The 20,339-nt window shown below is 42.9% G+C and overlaps 1 protein-coding gene across 1 annotated transcript; it reads right to left on the reverse strand.

Annotated features, from left to right (window-relative positions):
• Positions 1-3,548: 3,548 nt before the first annotated feature.
• On the reverse strand, positions 3,549-13,521 carry ESM1 (endothelial cell specific molecule 1). The gene is made up of 3 exons (XM_005438679.3): positions 12,949-13,521; positions 8,813-8,968; positions 3,549-5,571 (listed from the first exon to the last, which is right to left on the reverse strand). Exons 1-3 carry the CDS (start codon positions 13,247-13,249, stop codon positions 5,471-5,473), a joined length of 558 nt encoding a protein of 185 aa, XP_005438736.1. The 5' UTR covers positions 13,250-13,521; the 3' UTR covers positions 3,549-5,470.
• Between the last annotated feature and the right edge of the window lie 6,818 nt (positions 13,522-20,339).

Genomic DNA, 20,339 nt, shown 5'->3' on the forward strand with positions numbered 1-20,339 from the left:
GCTAAACAGAGAGCTTTGGCTGGAACTCTGGGGGAAAAAAAAGAGAGTTTATTACCTTTGCAAGAAGGAGGAAGCAACTTGGGAGCAGAACAAGGATGTCGTGAAGTTATGCTGGGAGAAAATTAGAAGCCCAAAGCCATACTAGAACTTACTCTGGCCACTGCTGTAAAAAACAATAAAAATGTTTATATAAATACATTAGCAACAAAAGAGGGGCTAAAGAGAATCTCTAGCCTTTATTGGAAGTAGGGGGTGTATTGGGTTTGCATGGCAAGGTTTTAGTAGTGGGGGTTCTATGGAGGTGGCTTCTGTAAGGAGGTGCCAGGAGCCACCCCCATGTCCAATGGAGCCAATGCCAGCTGGCTCCAAGATGGACCTGCTGCTGGCCAAGGCCGAGCTAATCAGCGATGGTGGTAGTGCTTCTGTGATAACATATTTAAGAAAGAGAAAAAAAAAATCTGTGCAAAAACTGTAGCAGAAAATAGGAGTGAGACTATGTGAGAGCAACACCTCTGCAGACCCCAAGGTCAGTGCAGAAGGAGCAGGAGGAGGTGCTCCAGGTGCCAGAGCAGAGATTCCTCTGCAGCCCGTGGTGAAGACCATGGTGAGGCAGATATTCACCTGCAGCCCACGGAGCACTCCACACCAGGGCAGGTGGATGCCCAAAGGAGGCTGTGACCTGTGGGAAGCCCATGTTGCAGCAGGCTCCTGGCAGGACCCTTAGAGAGAGAAGCCAACACTGGAGCAGGTTTGCTGGCAGGACTTGTGACCCCACTGGGGACCCACACTGGAGCAGCCTGTTCCTGAAGGACTGCACCCTGTGGGAGGGACCCACGCTGGAGCTATTTGAGAAGAACTGCAGCCTGTAGGAAGGAGGCATATTGGAGAAGCTCATGGAGAACTGTCTCCCATGGGAGGGACACGATGCTGAAGCAGGGGAAGAGTGAGGAGGAAGGACTGGCAGAAACGACGTGTGATAAACGGACCATAAACCCCATTCCCTGTTCTCCTGCGCTGCTCAGGGAGAGGAGGTAGAGAAGTCAGGAATTAAGTCAAGCCCTGGAAGAAGGAAGGTGTGGGGGGAAGATGTTTTTCTGATTTGAATGGTGATAAATTAAACTAATTTTCCCCAAGTCAAGTATGTCTTGCCATTGTTGGTAGCAGGTGAGTGATCTCTCCCTTATCTCGACCCAAGAGACTTTCGTTATCTTTTCTCTCCCCTGTCTGGTTGAGAAGGGGAGTGATAGAGCAGCTTTGGTGGGCACCGGGTAATCAGCCAGTATCAAACCACCACAGGGAGAAAACATGACAAAGAATGAGGAAAAGGCTGAGGTACTGAATGCTTTCTTGGCCACAGTCTTCAACAGTAAGACTGGTTTTTCTTAGGGTACCCAGCCCCCTGAGCTGGGAGACAGGAATGAAGACCCCATATTCCAGGGGTAAACCATTAGTGACCTGCTGCACCACTTGGACACACATGAGTCTATGGAGCTGGATGGGATCCATCCAAGGGTACTGAGGGAGCTGGTGGAGGCACTCACTGAGTTACTTCCCGTAATTTATCAGCAGCCCTGGCTAACAAGGAGGTCCCAGTGAACTGGAGTTTACACAATGTGATGTCCATCAGCAAGATGGGTTGGAAGGAGGATCCAGGGAACTACAGGCCTGTCAGCCTGACCTTGGTGCTGTGGGAGGTTATTAAGCAGATCATCCTGAGTGCCATCAGACAGCACATACAGGACAACCAGGTGATCAGGCCCAGCCAGCCTGGGTCTGTGAAAGGCAGGTCCTATTGGACTAACCTAAACCTCTTCTATAACGTGATGTTAATGGATAAGGGGAAAGGCTGTTATCTACCTAGACTTTACTAAAGCCTTTGACACAATTTCCCAAGCATTCTCCTGGATGGACTGGTGGCTCATGGCCTGGATGGGTGTGCTCTTTCCTGGGTAACAAACTGGCTGGATGGCCATGCTCAAAGAGTTGTGCTGGACAGAGTTAAATGCAGCTGGCAGCTCGTTGCAAGTGGTGGTGTCCCGGGCTCAGTATTGGATCCAGTCCTGTTTCATGTCTTTATCAACAATCTGGATGAGCGGTTCGAGTGCGTCCTCAGTAAGTTTGCAGGCGACACCCAGCTGTGGGGGAGCGTTGATCTGCTGTAGGGCAGGAGGCTCTGCAGAGGGGTCTGGGCAGGCTGGAGCGATGGGCCCAGGCCAGTTGTGTGAGGTTCAACCAGGCTCAGTGCTGGGTCCTGCCCGTGGGTCACACCAGCCCCCGCAGCGCTGCAGGCTGGGGGCAGGGGGCTGGGAACTGCCTGGGGGGAAAGGGCCTGGGGGGGCTGGTCGGCAGCCAGCTGGGCATGAGCCCCCCGTGTGCCCAGGTGGCCAAGGAGGCCAGCAGCATCCTGGCTGGTGTGGGAAACAGCAGCGCCAGGGCAGTGACCGTCCCCCTGCACTGGGCACTGGTGAGGCCGCCCCTCGAATCCTGTGTTCAGCTTTGGGCCCCTCACTGCCAGGGGGACACTGAGGTGCTGGAGTGTGTCCAGAGACAGGTAGTGGGGCTGGTGAAGGGTCTGGAGCACAGGTCTTAGGAGGAGCAGCTGAGGGAACTGGGGGTGTTTGGCCTGGAGGAAAGGAGTCTGAGGGCGGGACCTTACCACTCTCTACAACTACCTGACAGGAGGTTGTAATGAGGCGGGTGTTGGTCTCTTCTCCCAGATAACAAGCAATAAGACAAGAGCAAATGGCCTCAGGTTGCACCAGGGGAGGTTTAGATTGGGTATTAAGAAAAATTTCTTCACCAAAAGGGTGGTCAGTCATTGGAACAAGCTGCCCAGGTGAGCAGCTGAGTCACCATCCCTGGAGTTATTTAAAAGACATGTAGATGTGGCACTTGGGGACATGGTTTGGTTGTGGACCTGGCAGTTCTGGGCTGGTTGATGATTTTGATGGTCTTTCCCAACCTAGATGATACTATGATTCTATGATTCTGTTTTATGACTGAGGACAGCTGCCGTGCAATAGCCTGAGGAAGTGCAAAAGCATTTTATAAATTTGATGGAAAACAGAAAAAATATCCCCCAAAAGTTTGCAGTCACTCCTTTTTGTTTCTTCTGACTTGCCAAGTGTGGATCCACAGGTGACTCCTTTATGGTAAATCAAACAGTGCCAAGGAGCTGCAGTCACTGCACCAGGGCTAAATTGTCCCTGGCATGGTGGTGGTCAGGCCAGCAAGAGGACTCCCAAAGCCTTCCTGCTCTGGGATTGGCCAGGGATGGGCTGTCCCCCACATGCACCCTGGATTCATTCACCTCATTTTGGAGGTGAATATGATTGAAAGTTATGGCCACAAGCCATTCTGAACACAGGCCACCCCTCACCTTCAGCAATGAAGAATGGTGCCCAGCAAATTAATTTAAATAGCTGCAACCATTGTGACCTGTTTCCATGAATGTGGCAGCAAAACTGTGCCTAGCCTGCATGCACCATGGCTATGCCATCACCAGCCATCTTACTCTGTCATTAACGGATAGACACAATAGACAGTGATACTTTCAGTTGTGTTTTTATTGAATAATAATAATCATATACTTTTTAAAACCAACCAGCTTATTAGATTTACATTCAAGAACTCGTCATGTCATTTATGACACTTATTGCAGAATAGTAATAATGTATGTAAATATTTACTACATTCTTTAAATAATTCTCTTCAGTCTGCTGAAGGACCATGGGTTTGATCCTGCTCTCACTGAAATCAAGAAAAAAATCACTTTTGATGTCAGTAGATGAGAATCAGTATGCTTGCTTGTAAATATCCCAAGATAATATTACTGCCTCTCAGACCCAAACATTCAAATACAGGTTAAAATGTGGTATATGCTAGTTTGAGATTCATGTTTACTTGTCTCCAATTATCGTATCAAGAGAGCCTGCCCTGTCATACTGACATTTGTATGTCTACTGCTATCATCATCCTCTTGTTCTAGAGCAGCATGATTCAGTGCTAGTTTCCCAGGTGACAGCAACCTGCTTCCACCAACGCTGGCTTTGGATCACGATTTGGACTTCGTAAAGGTGTTGGAGTTTCTGTTGTTTGTAGTTTTTAAAGTACGCTTTCAGATCCTGCACACTTTGGCTGCAACGCTGTGTGCTCCTTCTTTCACTGAAGTCACTGTCAAAGCTCACATTGATTTCAAAGGAAATACTAAATTCAAACCACATTTGCAATGAGAGTGCTCTGCATTACGAGGCAGTTCCTAAACAGATGCAATCCAGGTTCACCCTGACACAGCTACATCAATTTCCATTATCTGAGGATCCAGTTGTTTCCAGACATATTGGCAAATCCATCTCAGTGCAGATTTTTATGTTACGAGTATACCATCCAGTCTGGACTGAATGAGGGACTGCCACTGTAATGTATATAAGTTATTCTCCTAGCTCTAATGGGACTTCTTGCTTGTGCAGTAAGAAGCAAAGGACTGGGTACCAACATACTGTAGGCTGCGGCTGCACTACCACTCACTGAGGGTCCAAGTTCCCTACAGTGGGCCAGATAAACTCCCTGTGAGTCACAGCTGGGCTGCAGCTAGCAAAGAAAATGGAAAGTACAAAGGTCCGTTTGCTGGCCTCTGACTTTTTATCCCCTCTTCTCCAAGAAATGCAGACATCACCTTAATGGCACCAAAGTAGCTGCTTTATGGAAACATATATTTAAATAATGCTAGGCAGCTTTCATTTCAGGTCACCCTCTACAAGTCTGTACAGTTTCATAAGCTGCTGTTTCTTTGTACGGTATTTAACTTTTGAAGTCTACTTCATTACCATATATGATGTCTGCAGTGTCTTGGCTAAGTTATTCACAATATATAAACTGAAAAGCTGGGTGTTTTCTCACTGAAGAAAGGTGTATTTATCTCTGAAGAATGGTCACCAAACTTCCAAAAACCAGAAAGTTACTAATAACTAAAATTGGCTTATTTAATTCACACTGTTGTGCTCCTACATTATTCTTCTTTTTGCAATTCAGGATTATTGCTTTCTATCCTGGGATTTGTTGCTGTGCGTTTCTTTCATGTTGGCTCCACACCAGTAGTTTCACTCACCCAAACTGTACACTGAATTCAGTGAGAGCTTTCCCAGCCTCAGGCTGCAAGAGTCAGCCTCTGGCATTATTTAAATGAGGAGGGCTGAATCATATTGGTTTTCTAATATTACCATACATTCAGGAATCCACAATACATTTCTCTGCTCAAATACTTATCAAAACAAGTATCAAAAATCATAAACACTGTACAGTCTATTTTTCAGTAAACATTTTGCTCATGAAAAACAGAATCACAATTGGCCTTCAGAGGTTACATTTTCATATGTTACAGATCTACTTTTGTTCTTAAAGTGTGTTGTTGCATATTCAATAATCTGTGACAAATGCATTCACTTGAAAGTCTTATAAGTGTAATTAAGTATCAGCGAGGATTTAGCCATTTCATTACCGGAGAGCGAATAGCTTTTTCCTTAACAAGTTCCTCTTTTACAGAATTGCCATCCCCTGATGCCATGTCATTCTCTGAAAATATACAAAAACAAAGGTGGATTTCATGAAAATGAGAGAATAAAAAAAATTGTCCTGCAGCAATGTCCCTGATTTTGGGAACACTTCAGAAAAATCTTAGCTGAAAAACCTTGCAGGAATTTCTCTGAATGCTTCCAATTACCTAGTTGCAAAACTTCTGCCAAATTATGGCATAAGCCAGATGTGCTTTCTAATAGTTTAAGCATAAGGCAGGTGATTTGAATACACTTCTCACAGTAACACTCCATCGTGACATGGGACCAAGCAGCATATCCTCAATAGCTATAGCAGTAAAGTAAATATGCCTGGAATTTGTTTACCTAGAATTCAGTACAGCCTTTGACACAATTTCCCAAGCATTCTCCTGGATGGACTGGTGGCTCATGGCCTGGATGGGTGTGCTCTTTCCTGGGTAACAAACTGGCTGGATGGCCATGCTCAAAGAGTTGTGCTGGACAGAGTTAAATGCAGCTGGCAGCTCGTTGCAAGTGGTGGTGTCCCGGGCTCAGTATTGGATCCAGTCCTGTTTCATGTCTTTATCAACAATCTGGATGAGGGGATTGAGTGCCCCCTCAGTAAGTTTGCAGGTGATGGCAAGCTGGGGGGGAGCGTTGATCTGCTGTAGGGCAGGAGGCTCTGCAGAGGGGTCTGGGCAGGCTGGAGCGATGGGCCCAGGCCAGTTGTGTGAGGTTCAACCAGGCTCAGTGCCGGGTCCTGCCCGTGGGTCACACCAGCCCCCGCAGCGCTGCGGGCTGGGGGCAGGGGGCTGGGAACTGCCTGGGGGGAAAGGGCCTGGGGGGGCTTGTTGGTGGCCACCTGGGCATGAGCCCCCCGTGTGCCCAGGTGGCCAAGGAGGCCAGCAGCATCCTGGCTGGTGTGGGAAACAGCAGCGCCAGGGCAGTGACCGTCCCCCTGCACTGGGCACTGGTGAGGCCGCCCCTCGACTCCTGTGTTCAGCTTTGGGCCCCTCACTGCCAGGGGGACGCAGAGGGGCTGCAGTGTGTCCAGAGACGGGCAACAAAAATGGTGAAGGGTCTGGAGCACAGGTCTTAGGAGGAGCAGCTGAGGGAACTGGGGGTGTTTGGCCTGGAGGAAAGGAGTCTGAGGGCGGGACCTTACCACTCTCTACAACTACCTGACAGGAGGTTGTAATGAGGCGGGTGTTGGTCTCTTCTCCCAGATAACAAGCAATAAGACAAGAGCAAATGGCCTCAGGTTGCACCAGGGGAGGTTTAGATTGGGTATTAAGAAAAATTTCTTCACCAAAAGGGTGATCAGTCATTGGAACAAGCTGCCCAGGTGAGCAGCTGAGTCACCATCCCTGGAGTTATTTAAAAGACATGTAGATGTGGCACTTGGGGACATGGTTTGGTTGTGGACCTGGCAGTTCTGGGCTGGTGGTTAGACTCGATGATTTTGAGGGTCTTTGCCAACCTAGGTGATACTACAATTCTGTCTTCTGACTGAGGACAGCTGCCATGGAACAGCCTGGTGCATAACACTAAACTCTCTTAAAATTTATCCAGTTTTTCAGTTCCTGGCTGACACTGATTCCTGAGCTATGGGTGAGGCCATGTGGTATGACTGGCTAGGCTTGGAGAAAGTATGCTGGCTGCTGCCCTACTGTGAAGGTGGTCAAAGTGCAACACACAGGAACACCCCTGGCACCATTAAGTTTACTAAGGTATACATAGCCATAGCGTTTTTATAAAACATACAGACCAGAAACTCACCTGTTTAAAATGCAGAAGCATACACTGCTGTACTAATTCACTGAGGATCTGTCCTAGATGCTAGAGTTACCTCTGAAGACCACTATTAAATGAAACCCTGTGTGATCATTAAATGCAGTACTACCTACAGTGTCCCTGGTCTACTTCCAGTGATGGAATTCTGAGGGCAAGAATCAGTGCAAAACCTTTGCACAAGTCAAAAGTACCATTTGTTCTTATGGGGTCAGGATCTCATCCTGGCTGGGATCAGACAATCTGCTAAGTATTAAGGCAGCAAGAAGGTTTGGGACCAAAAGCAAGAAGGGAGAGGAAAGGAAAGAAGGAACTAGTGAAAGGTTGCTACTTGGTAATTGGACTATAGGCTAGATACAGAAAAAAGCAAGACAGGAGCAGTTTTTTCATGTTATTTCAGCACCATTATTGGTAATAAACAAAACCTAGAAAGGCAAATTGCACAATCATGTAGAAAAATATGAAAGGATCAGGACTAATCCATTTCACAAAGTTTTTTTTCAAGATCATTTTAAATGTGGTATGTGCATAAGCTGAAGAAGTTTGCTTCATGTAACTTTCTCTAAACAGAGAGCAGAGCAAAGATAAATCATGTATTAAGGAAGCAAACTTAGATAGGTTAATACAGCAGGAGAAAATCAAAATAAGGCACATGAATTGCATTTGGAGGAGAAATAAAATTCAAAGACTTTTGGATTAAATCCTAGAAAAGCTCCCAGTAGGTCTAGGATTAAACCTTTGATACTTATTTAAAATCTTTAAATTTGTATTTATTTGTGTTTAAATTTAAACACTGTTCAGTCAAATATACCTCAGTAACATCAGGTAGAGAATAAAAGGGGAAGAAATTTTAATTTCAGCTTTAGAAACTTCAGTGTTCTCTCCTTCTTGCCTCAAAACCACTCCAGTTTCTCATGCACCTTATTTTATTTTTTTTTAATTTAGGAAAGATCTGTTACACACTTCAGACATAATCTTAAAGGTAAGAACTCACTGCAGAGATACTGTGATAAATGCCTACAATAAAACATTTCATAAAACAATTTATTGACACCTGAAAACGTATAAAGCTCTGTTTTCATGGAAAAAAGATGTTATTTTCACCATATATCAGCCAACAGTAAATGCAACCTAGTGAAAACTTATTCTACACAAAGCAGCTACATGCATTGCATCAGAACTGACTAATGCAAATCTTAGCATAGCCTCCCATTGCACAGGTGACATTGTACTGCTAGCGCATGCAAAAGCTGAGAAGTATTTCACCCATTTTAGGATTTAAAAATGTTTTTACCGTGTGTCACAGCTCACCTAATTTCTTGCCTTGTGTTAAAGGAGCTGCCAATAAGAAAAACAAACATACCTTGTGCTGTTAGCTATTTGCACAGCTCAACCAAGGCACACATCACTCACACACAGCATGCGCAGCATGACACTAGATCATGTACAAGGTGATTTCTGCCAAAATCAAGTGCCCCACGAAGTCTTACCTGTGTGTGAAACTATTTTTCGTCGATTTGGAGGCTTTGAAGCAGACAGTTGAAAAAATGGGAACTTCAAACACTTGCCAGTTACTCTGTCACAGATGCCAGAGGGACAGTTGCAGGTTTTCCTGCATTCCATTCCATAGGTACCATAGGGACATTCTGAAAAAAAAAGTAATACAGCAAAGCAGACCTCAGTGATCCAGGTCAGCTGCCAGCACTCCTAATAGCTGGTCTGCTTATATCCTTAAAAGTGGAAAACCTTTGAGTGGAGGTCAGCTAAAGATTAACCACAGGATTTCAGTATGCCAGTGTAACATGTAACAATACTTGTTACAAGTATTTTCCAGTTCTAACAAACCTTGATACACATCATATACATAATTTCTTTTCTTATAACTTATTTACAATGTGCTAACAGTAATACTCTGAAAACTCCTAGTACTAAAATGCAAATTAAAGGCAATATGAATATGTAAGTATGTAAACCTAGAAGATGTAGTTTTAGATTTATAAAAGAAGACTTCAGAAAGTTCCTGAATTCACTATTTGGGCATGATACTATCTGACTTACATGTCTGTCATGATTTAGAGCTGGTTATTGCTGGTGCTGGTGGTCTGGGCCACTGCACATAGGCTTGGTGGAGGCTGCAGCCCCGATCCTGAGGAGCTATCCAGCAAACGCACCCTCCATCTGGCAACACTCCTGTCTCTTTCCGAAGAACCTCCCCCTATCCAAAAACTTCTCAGACAGTAAAGGTCTGCCTTCCCATTGCAGACACCAAAAAGCTCACCTACATCTCCAGCCTACAGAATGAGTATGCTTTGAAGGGATCACTGGACTTAGGCTGCTGCCTGATTATACTGCATCTGATCACATACCGCCCCACATCGAATCTCCCATTCCTGAGCAAGCTGGTAAAGGAGAACTTGAGGGCAGCTGTCAGAATGTGACCAAATATTTAAAAAAAAAAAAAAAAAAAAAAGTCAGGTGCAGAGTCAGGTGCAGAGGATTTGCCCCATCCCATAGCCGACATGTGTCACATGCTGGATTGCATAACTTCCCAGAGGTTTAAACCTGTGGTCACAGCCCTTGTTTTCATCTGCCTTGCTGTTGAAAAGTATAACTTTCCAGGGCCATACCTGAGGAGATGGAGAAAAGGAAAATCCAGATCCAACATCCCCTTTCCAAACCCCCAAAGAGACCATCCCAAGGGAAGTTTGGGATGTCCCAGGAGAAAGGTCTTTACGCTCAGGCTGTGTTTGCCAACCGAGGGTACATGGTCACCTTAAACAGCAAGTCCTGGAGGCTTTCCAATTCAACTCCTAGGGGCAGATTAAGGACCGTTCAGGACTGGACCAAGGATCCAGCCAGCCCAGGCTCCCACAAAACACTTAAGGAAGATGAGCATGGTAAGCAGAAATGATACTTGCCCCCTTATATGCTCGCCATTTTCAGTGCTGGAACCTCCTGAGCCAGACATATTTATGTGCATACAACACCCCACACCAGGGTTATCCTTCTCAGTTTTTCCAGTCTCCTCTTGAATCAGTGCAAATATTTAGTTTTGCCTAGGTTATCTGAGAATCAGGCTAATACCTCAACAAGAAACCAACATTTTACAATTATATGCATGTCCAATGGGTATATTTTTATAAATAAAAAGCATTGGAAAATCAATGACTTCCCCACTAGGGAATGCACAGTGAATCCCTCCAGCCTGGAGGACCTCACTGAGCTTCACCATACTCCCCTTCCCAAGCAAGGATACTCTTTGATCTGCTGTTTGTCCACATAACACAAAAACAAAATCCTGCTAAAGCAAAACAGTTTTTGTGTGCACAATCCTCCCCGAGGGACAAGCTGAGAGCACACAGCACATGGAGCATTAATCTGCCCACTGCAGGTGCTCAAGTCGCTCAGCCCAAGAGGTGGGATGCAAAGCTGTGCACAACAGCATAGAAACAGGTCTGAGCGCCAAGCACTTGGCTCTGTGTGGAGTAATCCCGGCATTGACGCTGCTCTTCAGATTTGATGAAATTGACATCTAAATCAATATTGCTGTTAGAAGGTTTTGTTTAGCAGGAGCCTGCTCCTAAATAAATTGCAAATAGCTCCCAGAGATCTAGGGGAAGCAGGAGCAGGCTCTCTGCTGTGACAGTTATACCTCAAGTTTAGAGGGTATTTACTGATAAAAGTGCAGAGCGCTAGTCTTCCCTAGTCTGTTTTGGACAATAATGACATTGCTATTGACTACAATATGATGCAATCTTATAATACTAAAAGTACCCAGAAAATTACTCTGAAACATATAGTGTCCATGTTTTACCAACTTTAGAAATCAGAAACTGAAGAACAAAGAATTCAAGTAATTTTTCCACAACTTCAAAGTAAATCAGTCGCCAGCTACCAGACAGAATTTATCCATTCTGACTCTGAATTATTACAAACATGAAAATTATTAAAATGAGTGAGTGGTCTGGTATCATAGCTATAAATGAATATATAAGATAACAACATTTGGCCCCATAATTTGCCTGATAAAATTCACATACATATATAGAGAGATTATAATGTCTCAGATCTGAGATGAAAAAAGAAAAAGAATTAGAAATTACACCTATAATATTTAGTGCAAATAAATATATGGGGAATATAAGCCTTAAATACCAGTTTACAACTCTAAGTCAAGATACAGCTTTATTTAAATCAACAAGAGTTTTTCCACAGACTCCCTGGGATAAAAAAAAAATAAATTTACTTTACATTTTCTACAGAGCTTCCAAGATTCAGCTACAGGAATTCAGACCTCATATTCCCAATGTTTCTTTTTTCCCATTTAAAGTGTGTATTACAAAGAAATTCCTGTGAGGACAGTGAAAAGTATATAATCATTCAAAGGAGCTGTTAAAAAATTATAGGTGGTATCTTGCACTGCAGTAATTTTTAATAAACTGAAGATCAGTCAGCTATGTCTGTAAAATACTCTTCTGATGAGTGTATCAAGGATATGAACTTTATGCATAAATTCTAGTCTTTATAAATGAAAGTATTGTTTTGGGTTTCACCCTCAAATAGGCACATGATTTTGTTTTTAAATGCCTATGTAAATAAATGTGTGCTGTATGTGACTCAGCCTGAATGATTTTTGCGGCATCTGATCCTAAGTCATTACTTTAACTAAGGCTATTAATACGCTTGATATTTAACTGCCAAGACATCTCCACTTTTAAGGTTGTTCAAAGGCATATCTATACCTACTTTCTGGAGTGGTACGTGGACACAGGGGAAAACTCACTGCATTCATGCTTTGCAAAGCCTATTTTAAAAATTATTCATTTAAAAATAACTTTGATCCTACTTCTTAGTAATTTAATACCTCCTGTCCTTTTAAAGATTTTCCTTTTTGCATGAAGTGAGGATCGGTCTTAAATGAAAAATGCCATTATAGTCTGTGACTAAAGAAATCAACATGCAGCATACCTGGAATAAGATGAGAGCAGTGACTGGCTGTTCATCTCACAGTCAGCTCCTGTTCTGTTATTCCCATCTTTCAGGCAGGAGCATCTCTGCCTCCCCTGACCACATCCCCAGAGTAGCTGAGCACCTCAAAAGCAGGACTGAATTAAACACCACAACATCCCCAGGCACTGGGCAGTGCTGTTACCTCCATCTCCCAGACCCCAGAAAGAGCACCTGGTCCCTGGGCAGGCAACTGGCAGTGCCCACAGGAACTTCACCCCAGGGAGAGCATGGCAGGGGCAGGGACCCCATGACAAGGATGGACTTGCAGGATTAAAGTCTTTGCAATTTATAGAAACCCACCCACTAAATCAGTAGAAGGATCAGGACTAGCACCTGGGTCTCCCATATCCCAATCAAAAATTTCACCTCCGAGCACACTCCACTCGTATTTCCTCACAGATGTCCCCAAGTCTGAAAAATATTCTCACATTAATAACCCTGTCCCTCCTACATGTAACACCTTTTAATACCAGCAGGTATTTTTAACTTTCTTCCTGGCTAAGGGCTGAGCTGGAAAAATCCCATTTTAGACCTTTCAAGCAGGAGGCAAGCTCTATACATAGGTTGCTTGCTGCCAAATTGCCACAGTGGGTGCATGCAAAGTGAATATTATTACCTTTGCAGATACCAAATTCATCACCAAAGTCATCCTCCTCAGTGTAAAACTGGCACTTCAGCCCAGGACCACACTTGACACCATCCATACCCGAGACCGTACGATAGCAAGTCTCCCCCAGAGCAGCTGCACACACTCTGCAACAGCCACAGTCATCCAGCACTGTTCGCTTACAGCGCAAGGTACTTTTGCATGCGTTACTGTCACAGGGCTCGGGACAATCTACTGCGTATTTCGCACTCCAAGCAGTTCCAGCGTGCACGGGCATCAGGAGGAGTGTGAGAAACAGGAAGCCCTTCATGTCTTGCAAGGGTAAATGCTCCGTCCCAAAGAGCAGGCTTTAATGCTCAGCCTGCTGGTGCCTTGTGCCGAGGGAAACAGCAGTACAGAATCCAAAGTGGTAGCTGCACACATCAGCCTACAAGTTTATGAGCTTTATACAGTGTGTTGCCCACATGCTGCACCGTCGTCAGCTTCCTCAATCCGGCAGCGCTGCTCCTGCCAGCCTCCGTTGTTTCAGTTTATGAAATCCAGGATGAAGGTTGGATTAGCACTCTGCTGCCATCCAGGAATTGAAAAGCCTGAGCTGATGTAATCTGTTATGTTTAGTTGGTTGTTTTGCATGAAGACTAAAAACTCTCTCACATCCGTCTCAAATGCTCAAGGACATCTGCCAAAAGAAAAAAAGGGAAAAAAAAACCCCACAAAAAACCACACACAACTGGGAAAGAAAAAAAAAAACAAACCCTGACTAGGTTGCATACCTTCCTGTAGGACAGGGATCACTCTGACACCAGGCACATTGCTGACAGGACAGCTCTGCCTCACTAACACAGCACATGCAGCCTCAAGAAAATCACTCTGAATCATCTCATTGCTGAAAGAATAAACTTTAAAAGAATAAATCTTTCCCATCCCCTTCAAGGGGATGTGGACAGTTACTTTAATGAACAAAGTGAGATCATGCCATTTAACAGCCGAGCTCAGATGTGGTTTTCCTGCCTGCATTAAAATTACATTTTTTAATCAGTATTTAGGTGCAGATGAATTAAACACTTCACTCAAAGTTACTTCACTCAAAATTTACTGCTAGAACTAAAACCAAGCCAGACAGAAACCAGCATTTTATGGGATCTTCCACAGGAAGTTCAGGAGAACTATCAATGAGCTGCCCTGACCTCACAACTAAAGGGGGAAATCCCCATCCATCACCAGCACCGTCTACACAGCCTTAACATGCATCCAGGAGGGGCCGATTCTCCTCCTTTTTATACCTCTTCTATCCTGATCAAACTCTATGGGATGCCCTGATGTTCCTCTTCAATGAAATCAGTGTAAATAAACAGATAATAAGTCTCAGCTTCACCTGTCCCCCATCTTAGATTTTATTCACACTGCCAAAGACTTGACAAGAAACAGCAAACACTTGAAGAGTTCAGTGAAACAGATGAGCCACCAGAGAGATTAAAACTTCTGCTCTAAAGAAAGTTCTACAGAAAAGGAAAAAGGAATAAAGCTAGTCATAAATAAATCTCTGAATACTAAAAGTTGCTGTCACTGAAGTTAGTGGGAACCGAATCAGACTAAACTTGTGTGTGATTGGCTTGCCATTTGGGAATCCTGTGTCTTCAGCGGGCTGAGGACACTGCCAGTGTCTGCCAAATAAAATGAAGGGCTATGCTGGAAATACAGGAGAGCAGGAAAGCCTTTTCTTCATGAATGCAAACGAGAACTGATAGATCCAAAACAAAGTGCTTAACTCGCCTCTTGTGAAGAAGATGAGAAAACCAACATACTGTATGTTGGGTAAGTTATTCATATAGTTCTGGTAGATGTAGATGTAAGAACCTGGATAGGATAGGATAGGATAGGATAGGATAGGATAGGATAGGATAGGATAGGATAGGATAGGATAGGATAGGATAGGATAGGATAGGATAGGATAAAAAGAGGGAAGGGCAGGGAAGGGCAGGGAAGGGCAGGGAAGGGCAGGGAAGGGCAGGGAAGGGCAGGGAAGGGAAGGGAAGGGCAGGGAAGGGAAGGGAAGGGAAGGGAAGGGAAGGGAAGGGAAGGGAAGGGAAGGGAAGGGCAGGGAAGGGAAGGGAAGGGAAGGGAAGGGAAGGGAAGGGAAGGGAAGGGAAGGGAAGGGAAGGGAAGGGAAGGGAAGGGAAGGGGGCCTAATATGTTCAACCCATGTGAAAGGGAGATTACACTCAGGCAAACATTTGCAGTCATCCATCTTATATAGTGTATATTTACTGGAAATACAGTTCTAATCACAGTTGCCACTTGGGAGATGTTTACATGCAGTAGCTCATGCCTGGTTTTACATGTAATTTTGGACCAATCGGTGAATTTAAAGTGTAGAAATTAAAGCATTAGGTTGAAGTTTTATATAAACCAACAAAGTGCTATTGGTAGCCATGAGGTGACAGCAATTAGCAGTAGCAGACAACTTCATCTTCAAAATCCAATGCAACCATCTTCTGGGAAGTGAAAGGAATTATTCAAACATGGAAATGAAGACTGCAGCTATAACCCAAGGAAGAGCACAAGTGCAAGGTTATAATGAGCAGATAAATTAGAAATGGATGTGCTACCCCTGGCCCCATCACAACTACAACATAGCAAAGCCTGGTTAAAAACAAAAAAAAACCACCAACCAACAACAAAAAAACCCACAACTCACCACAACTCAATACCTCCCCCACAGATCACAGGTCAGCAAAGTAATGTAAACCACTGTCCATTTCTGCTGGCATTAGCATCAACTAAAATTGACATTTGTTTATATTAATAGGTCAGGCTTTAATCTGTAGGGTTGAGAAGCCTATGTAAACCCTGCTGGGCAGTCCCTCAGTGGAGAGAGGCTAAGCTCGATCAGAGGCCACGGAGCACAGTGAAGGGCAGTAAACATTTCAGTCCCCTGGCCAAATCTGCTTGCAAAGTTGAAACAGCCCAAAGAAGCAGGTTGCATACTTAGTGCATGAGACTTCACAGGTCTGCAGCTGTAAGGAGCGGGAAGGCTCTCCCTTAAGTCCTTCCCTTAGTTTTCCCTTATGTTAATTCACACCTGCCCTTAAATTCATACCTGCTTGTTCACTCAGTGGAGATAACAGAGGAGTATGCAGACCCAATCCACACATGCATTTAGGCATTTATGCCTGGTAGTAAACATCAGCTGGTAAAATCCTGTTCTGTGAATATATTTAGGAAATGCTCCTTGTATAAAACACCAAACAAGATCTGAAAGGGCTACATTTCACGTTTGGGTTTCTCACAGGAAAAATGTCCTAGGGAGATGATAAATAAAAAAATTACACACAGATGTGATGAAGAAAAGAAATTGTAAAAGAAATCAGCACACTCCCCTAGCAACTAGCCAATAATATTTGGAATAAGATGGAAACTGTATTCTCTGCTTGGAGCTGGAAGCCAAAGTAAATTATTATAATGGATCAAAAAATACATATAATGGAAGAAAAAAGTATGAACAGTTAAAGGTCTGGCTTACTGTACAAGTATTATGGAGGAAGCAACGATATTATGACCTTCCACACTGTCCACTCATTAAGTAGTGAAATAAATCCCATGTCACTCTCTCTGATTTTAATGTTTCTTTGTTGTTTTACCTGTTGAATCCATTAAGCTTTTCTTTCCAATGAACAGCTTGATCCTGTAAAGCCCTGAAGTAAGCTCTTTCTTGAAAACTGGTGCAATGGTAATTAATGAAGCTTCCCCAGCTATCAACAGCAGAAAATTTGGCACCATTATTTAAGTTGTGGTATAAGTGTACTTTAAATATGGAAGGTTTTCTGGATCAGATCAGAGCTAATATTTTTTTTCCAAATGTGCAGTATAAATTGTCTTAGTGCCAGTTTACATCATAATTACATCATCACATATAATGTTTGGCATTCCTTCTAGAAGCAGAAAAGATTTCAGCCCTTTGGTTCAACACTTCACAAGGAAATGAGCAATCACTGGTTTAGTATCAGTGAGCTGTGAACGATTTCCAGCTGAATACTTCAGAGTGCATTTTTTCTAGTTTTTTTGCAAATAATCCATTTTTCAAGCAAAAGCAGCTTGTGTGGGGGTCTTGAGGTTGTATTTATACCCTCTGAAAAATTTGACCCCACCTGTTAAAGATCCCTATGAAATGACACACCTCATGATATACATTATTAATTGGTGCTGATACATGGGAGCCATCTATTCATTAGGCCAGTAGTCTAAGGCTTTGGTCATTTTATTCTTTAGATAGAGAGAGTAACATTCACTTCAGTTCTTCTGAACTTAAACATTCTGGCCACTCTTATTATCCAGTCTTCTGAACACTGAAGTCAGGATAAGCAGGAAACATTAATATCTCTTTAAACATAGGAAAGATTTTAATGCATGACCCTTGTTGCTCGTTTCCAAAAGGCAGTCCCTAAACTAAAAATATGTTACCATACATTCCTGAATGATCCAACCCTTTCCCAGGCTTCCTTTACAAAAAGCCGTAAGCACAATGCTATATGAGAATCAAAGATTCAAAGGGAAACACCGAAAGGAAGCTGAGCTGCAAAGTCCAATATGAAAAGCCAGAAATAGGAAGTAAAAGATAAGAATCAGGAAAGTGAGATAGCAGCAAGGACTCCCCTTTGTATGATTTCTTTTCTTGTATCTTTTCAATGAATTGCTAATTACTCTTTGTTTTAACTGTAACATGGCAACTCAACTTCACTCTGGTAAAAATAGATGCTTTGGGACATTTCCTACTTGCTGAAGGCAAGAGGTGCTTACATGTTTTCTCCAGGCAGACCAGGTGCTATGCACAGGACTGGGTAGGCTGGTTACCTTTGCACACTCAGGAACTACTATAGAAATGACTGGATATGGTGGGGTTACTCACAGAGAGCCTCAGGAACTACAGCCATACATAGCTTGTTCAGAGTACACTAAAAATATACTTACCCATTACTTCACATTACAAATACATGGCATGTCCAGCCTGGGATCTGGAAGCCAAGCTGACTGAAAGTAACTTCTGCTCTGAATTTCCTCCCTCAGACCTGTTCATACAAATGGAGCTGGGCACTTTTCAGGTCTGTGCTACTGAGTCCATGTGGCACAGCCCTGTTCCTCAACGGGTCACGGTCATGGCCTAGCCTGATAGAAGCTTCTCTGCATTGTGTCATCCCTGCACAGTGTGGCTATTCCTAGTGATTTTACAGCCACTGCAAATATCTGTGTAGCAGAAATCACTGGCTTTCCCTCAATTAATTCATTAATTGGGTCAAATAATTCTGCTGTGCTTGGAGAACATGTTCAAGAGACAAAAAACATCACAGAGTGGTGGAAAAGCTCTACTACATGGCAACATGGGTCAATTTTCTCCAAAGCAGGCAAGTTCCAGTTTGTCACACACAATAAATAGGCAGTTGATATAAGCTGGAAAAAATAGATTGGGATTCTATTATGCTGAAGTCTTTTTTACTACTTCCAAATCATCTACTTTTCCTGAGGAAGAAAAGAGTTTCAGTGCTCAAGCCCTCTAAGATCTATATTAGAGAGTTTCTAAAAAGTACAGGAAAGTCACATACCTTCTCTGTACTTCAGAAAATCTACTTCTCTGAATACAATACTAAATTTGACTGACCACTCACAGCCCAAACCAATGCCCTGCTTTCACACATCACTACCTTATCAGTAGTTTTGTCAGTAGCAGTTTCTTTTGTGAGATCTCTTGGTCCTAGGAATCTAAATCACCCTGATTAAGCCATATGTCCACCTAGGGAAAAAAAGCCTTTCTGCATAGAAAAACATCTTCACTATTTTTCACAGTTACTAATTTTCAAGAATTTGCAAAAAAAAAAAAAAAACCAAAAAAAACCCAATCCCAAACCCTCTTCCAGGAATCGTCTTCAAATATTCGGTTTCTTTATCAATAAAACAAAACAAGATGTGAATGATGGTTCTTTGCATGCTGTACTTAGGTGTGCAAGTGTATATATTCTGCCCATATGCAGGTATGCAGCTTTAATGTTGAGATAATGTGAAAGATATTTTGTCCCTCACTACTCGACATAATAAACTGAGGTAGAATACACATTCATTTCCCTACTGCCATGCAGCCTATGCTCTCAGTAGTTCTCTGCAGAACTAGAATAAAACATATTAGACTGAAAAAAGCATTGCCATTAGTTTTGTTGGGACATAAACAGTAATACAGCAGTCAGTAAAATGACAAATATTGTGAATTCTATCCTTTCCCTACTCAATGTGAATGGCAATTGTACTCTGACTCTATCAGTCCCTGATAACTAAGCCAAATTCCCATTTGAGAAAGGTTTGTTCTTGGTTACCTGTGCAGGATCTCAAAATGCACCATTTGGTTTTCAAATCCTAGGTATAAATTTTAGAATCAAATGTTTTTTGACTGGTGAGGAGTATCCTTTTACTCTCAACTCAAGCTGATTTTGATCTCTGCTCTTTAAGGAAAAAAAAGTGACATCTCTATAGATAGAGCAATAGAACCATATCTAAGTATTAATGTGATTTCTACTTTTCTGTACTAGAACATGTTTTTGAAAGCCTTGTTGCAGTTCAGTAGTGCTACTGTCTTACAAGGTTTCTGCAAAAGTTTTAGCTATGCTTTATATATAGTTCACACTTGAATAAGTAGCTATTTCCTGTAATGAATGACAAAGCAATTAGAAGCTCAACTTTTGTGGTACTCTGTGTGTTCTAATAAGAAAATTTGTCATTATGTGTGTAAAACATTGTTTGATTTTGGGCTAGGTGTCCTTATGAGCTAATATTTCTATGTAACCTCTGCAATATTGCCAGAATAATGACCTTTACATTGGCAGAGAAAAACCAGTTTGAACTAATCCATTTAGATCTGCAAAATGATCAAATTTGTATCAATCATCTTTTTTTTTTTTTAGAAGAAAACTCTCTTCCTTTTCATAAGAAACCATCTTTGGAGCATAAACACTTTACAGAATAATTACATGAACCCAGAAAGGCCATAAGAGGACTTCAGCATCTCCTAGTGATAAAGCTTCAGGCAAGAGCTAGCCAAAGGCTGCAAGGAGTAAGGACACCAACAGGAACTATTAGAAGAATTTTCCGCCAAGTTACTTTCTTTCCTTAGGATGAGTGGCTGTTTTATCCTGGCTTCTCTCTACCACGCAATCTCTCCAGCTCACCCTTAGTCCTCACTATGCTGGTTTTCTTCACTGCTGACACCTTCATCTCTTTATGTAAATGCGTTCTCTCTCTCTCTGATTTACATGTAGCTTTATTCTTTGTGAGTCTATGCCACAAATAAAATATACCCTAAAAATAAGAGTGGAACAAGACTGTGCCACTTCAGCCCATCTTTATTGCTTTATTTTGTT

Source organism: Falco cherrug, chromosome Z (assembly GCF_023634085.1).
Source record: "Falco cherrug isolate bFalChe1 chromosome Z, bFalChe1.pri, whole genome shotgun sequence".
Classification (NCBI taxonomy): Eukaryota; Metazoa; Chordata; class Aves; order Falconiformes; family Falconidae; genus Falco; species Falco cherrug.

Coding starts and splice junctions, on each gene's coding strand:
- ESM1 (XM_005438679.3), bottom strand. CDS start 13,249: ATGAAGGGCTTCCTGTTTCTCACACTCCTCCTGATGCCCGTGCACGCT. Junction 8,969..12,948: donor TGAATTTGGTATCTGCAAAG/GTAATAATATTC, acceptor TTTTTTTTTCAG/AATGTCCCTATGGTACCTAT. Junction 5,572..8,812: donor AAAAATAGTTTCACACACAG/GTAAGACTTCGT, acceptor GTATATTTTCAG/AGAATGACATGGCATCAGGG.